Below are 3,291 nucleotides of genomic sequence, written 5' to 3'. Positions count from 1 at the left end.
ACCAGCAGCCAGGAGCTGTGAAAGGTCACCTTTGGGGAGCAGGGGTCCTGCTAACCCAGCATAACCTGTATTCTTAAGGTAGTGCCCAGAGCAGAGGTTCCCAAAACATGAAACAGACCAGCTCCATCAAAATCACCTGAAAGCTCCATGAAATTCACCTGCAAAGCATTGACATCCAAAGCCTGCCCCCTCTGCACCCTCCACCCACTGAATCAGAAGAGGATCCCGGAGATCTGCATTTGACTCTAAAAGGCAACCTCCAGTGCTCCTTAACTTGCTTAGAAAACATTGTAAAACTGAAGACTTGTAAAACTCTAAGTGTCTCAGAAACCCAGGGTGAAGAATCACAAGTTCTCTACTACCCTGCCCCATTTTTAATCACACTCATCACAGACCACAGAGCACCTGGCAAACCCAGGGAACGGTGGGTTGAAGATATGTTTTCTTCTAGCAGATTAAGAGCTGAGCAGCGTTTCCTGTGCCCTGTGCTTCATTAGCACATTGGTGGTGTCGTTTCCGGTGACTGACTCTGTGTTTCCATTCTGGCAAAGTGGTTTGCTCTTTTCACTCTGCTTTGGGTGTTGCAGGAAGATGAGCTTCTCACGGAGCCTCTCCTGAGCCTCTTGGCAGTTTCGCCCTCTGTGCCCCTCACGTTTCCACCAGAAGGCAGAGGCCATAGATTCTCCCTGAGCCACCTCACTTGGAAGCACCACGTCCAGATGAGATTGCACCTCCTGCAGCGGGCATTAGCCACGTCCAGGTAGAACCAAACCTGTTGCTTTTGTATGTTGGGTCAACTTGGCCTGACATTTCAGAGGTAGACACAAGATAGGCAGTTTGTTGCGGGGGTGGGGAGAAGTGGCAGACATGCTGGCTAACTGATTATGATTAAGAGAAACTTAGAAGCTGAAACCAGAGAGCATCTCAAAGGTTCCTGATACAATGGATGGTGTCACTCCAACCCTTTCGACAATCAGAGGGAGGACCTTGGAGTCCAGCACTCTGCATGTGACTCCCCGCAGCCTGGACAGGTGAGTGACTCAGGGTGGTGAGCTCCACCCTGCCCTGATTTAGGCAGAAGGTCCTAGTCCACACTTAGGAGCTTCTTACACAGCAGTGCTCTCTCCTCTCAACACCCAGGCTCAGGTCTACTAAGACTACCAAACTCTAGGCTTGGAGGCATTTGCTCAGGGGTGCTAGGGGGAAAGGAAGGTATTGAGGAAAGAAAGAAGATATTTGGTAGAGGAAAAACTGTAGTAACACTGGTCCTTAAAGCTAGTTGCTTAGACTGGTTGGATTTCTCACCTCTCAGAGGCCCTGAACCCTATTGTCAGTCTTTCCTAGGTGTCACCATGACAGAAACAAAAGGCTGAGTTTTCCAAGGATGTGTTTTGAGATCCAAAAACTTGTCATGAATAAAAAATGGAGTGATAAATATAATACAGATAAGTCTTTAGGATGTAAAATCTTACAGGACTAATCGTGGGTATAAATTACTGCTACTACTTTCAATCTCATACAAACAAAATTAAAAATCCACCCACAGTTGAAACTTTAAAAACATTGGTAGCTGACCAGGTGCGGTGGCTCACTCCTGTAACCCCAGCGCATTGGGAGGCCGGGGGCGGCTGGGGCGGATCACCTGAGGTCAGGAGTTCAAGACCAGCCTGGCCAACATGGTGAAACCTTGTCCCTACTAAAAATACAAAAATTAGCCAGGGGTGGTAGCGCGCTCCTATAGTCCCAGCTACTCGGGAGGCTGATGCAGGAGAATTGCTTGAACCTGGGAAAGAGGTTGCAATGAGCCGACATCATGCCATTGCACTCCAGCCTGGGCAACAAAAGCAAAACTCTGTCTCGAAAAATAAAATAAAATTGCAGTTGTCTGGGAAAATAAATGTTATTACCATGGCAAACACATGTCACTTGCAGATAGACATGAGTATTGATGAGCAATGAATTCACAAAAATCAGAAGCCTGAAGCATCCCTCCAAAACTATTTCTTCATTTATTTTTATTTATTTCTAATTGGCAAATCAAAATTGTATATATTTATCATGATAGCCTGTTGTTTTGAAATATGTATACATTGTACAATAGCTACATTAAACTAATTAAGATACACATTACTTCACAATTTTCTTTTGTGGTGAGAATACTTAAAATTTCTCAGCAATTTTCAAGAATATGACACATTTTTATTAACTATAGTCATCAACACTTTTTTTGTTTTGTTTTGTTTTTTGATTTTTTTTTTTTTTTTTTAGACGGAGTCTTGCTCTGTCGCCCAGGCTGGAGTGCAGTGGTGTGATCTCTGCTCACTGCAACCTCTGCCACCCAGGTTCAAGCTATTTTCCTGCCTCAGACTCCCCAGTAGCTGGGATTACAGGCATGCACCACCACCCCCAGCTAACTTTTTTGTATTTTTGGTAGAGACAGGGTTTCTCCATGTTGGTCAGGCTGGTCTCGAACTCCCTACCTCAGGTAATCCACCCATCTTGGCCTCCCAAAGTGCTGGGATTACAGGCATGAGCCACCGCGTCTGGTCCATCAATACATTTTTATTGACTATAGGCATCATGTTATACAACAGATCCCTTTAATTTATTCTTTCTCTCTAACTGATACTTTGTATCCTTTGACCAACCTCTCTGCAACCCCTCCCTGATAACCACCATTCTACTCTCCCCGCCCTTTTTTTTTTTTTTTTAGACGGAGTCTCGCTCTGTCGCCCAGGCTGGAGTGCAGTGGCCGGATCTCAGCTCACTGCAAGCTCCGCCTCCTGGGTTTACGCCATTCTCCTGCCTCAGCCTCCCGAGTAGCTGGGACTACAGGCGCCCGCCACCTCGCCCGGCTAGTTTTTTTTTTTTTTTTTTTTTTTTGTATTTTTAGTAGAGACGGGGTTTCACCGTATTAGCCAGGATAGTCTCAATCTCCTGACCTCATGATCTGCCCGTCTCGGCCTCCCAAAGTGCTGGGATTACAGGCTTGAGCCACCGCGCCCGGCCTCCACCTTTTTTTTTTTTTGAGACAAAGTTTCACTCTTGTTGCCCAGGCTAGAGTGCAATGGCACCGTCTTGGCTCACTGCAACCTCCACCTCCCAGGTTCAAGCGATTCTCCTGCCTCAGCCTCCCCAGTAGCTGGGCTTACAGGCATGAGTCACCACACCTGGCTAATTTTGTATTTTCAGTAGAGTCGGGGTTTCTCCATGTTGGTCAGGCAGGTCTCGAACTCCGACCTCAGGTGATCTGCCTGCCTTGGCCTCCCAAAGTGCTGGGATTACAGGTGT

The 3,291-nt window shown here is 46.6% G+C and overlaps 1 protein-coding gene across 2 annotated transcripts in view; it reads left to right on the top strand.

Moving 5' to 3' along the window:
* Positions 1-497: 497 nt before the first annotated feature.
* Positions 498-3,291, top strand: part of LAX1 (lymphocyte transmembrane adaptor 1) — a 14,500-nt gene continuing 11,706 nt past the window's right edge. The window contains exons 1-2 of one of the 2 annotated variants that reach the window (XM_073011620.1): positions 498-760; positions 894-1,031. In XM_073011620.1, coding sequence (XP_072867721.1) covers positions 943-1,031 — 89 coding nt within the window. In that variant the 5' untranslated portion in view covers positions 498-760; positions 894-942. Of the gene's footprint in view, positions 1,032-3,291 lie in introns of both variants that reach the window. The other variant, XM_007988864.3, reaches the window with a different exon arrangement.

The sequence above is a fragment of the Chlorocebus sabaeus genome, chromosome 25 (genome assembly GCF_047675955.1).
Source record: "Chlorocebus sabaeus isolate Y175 chromosome 25, mChlSab1.0.hap1, whole genome shotgun sequence".
Lineage (NCBI taxonomy): Eukaryota > Metazoa > Chordata > Mammalia > Primates > Cercopithecidae > Chlorocebus > Chlorocebus sabaeus.
This window is presented reverse-complemented; position numbering and strand designations above follow the sequence as displayed.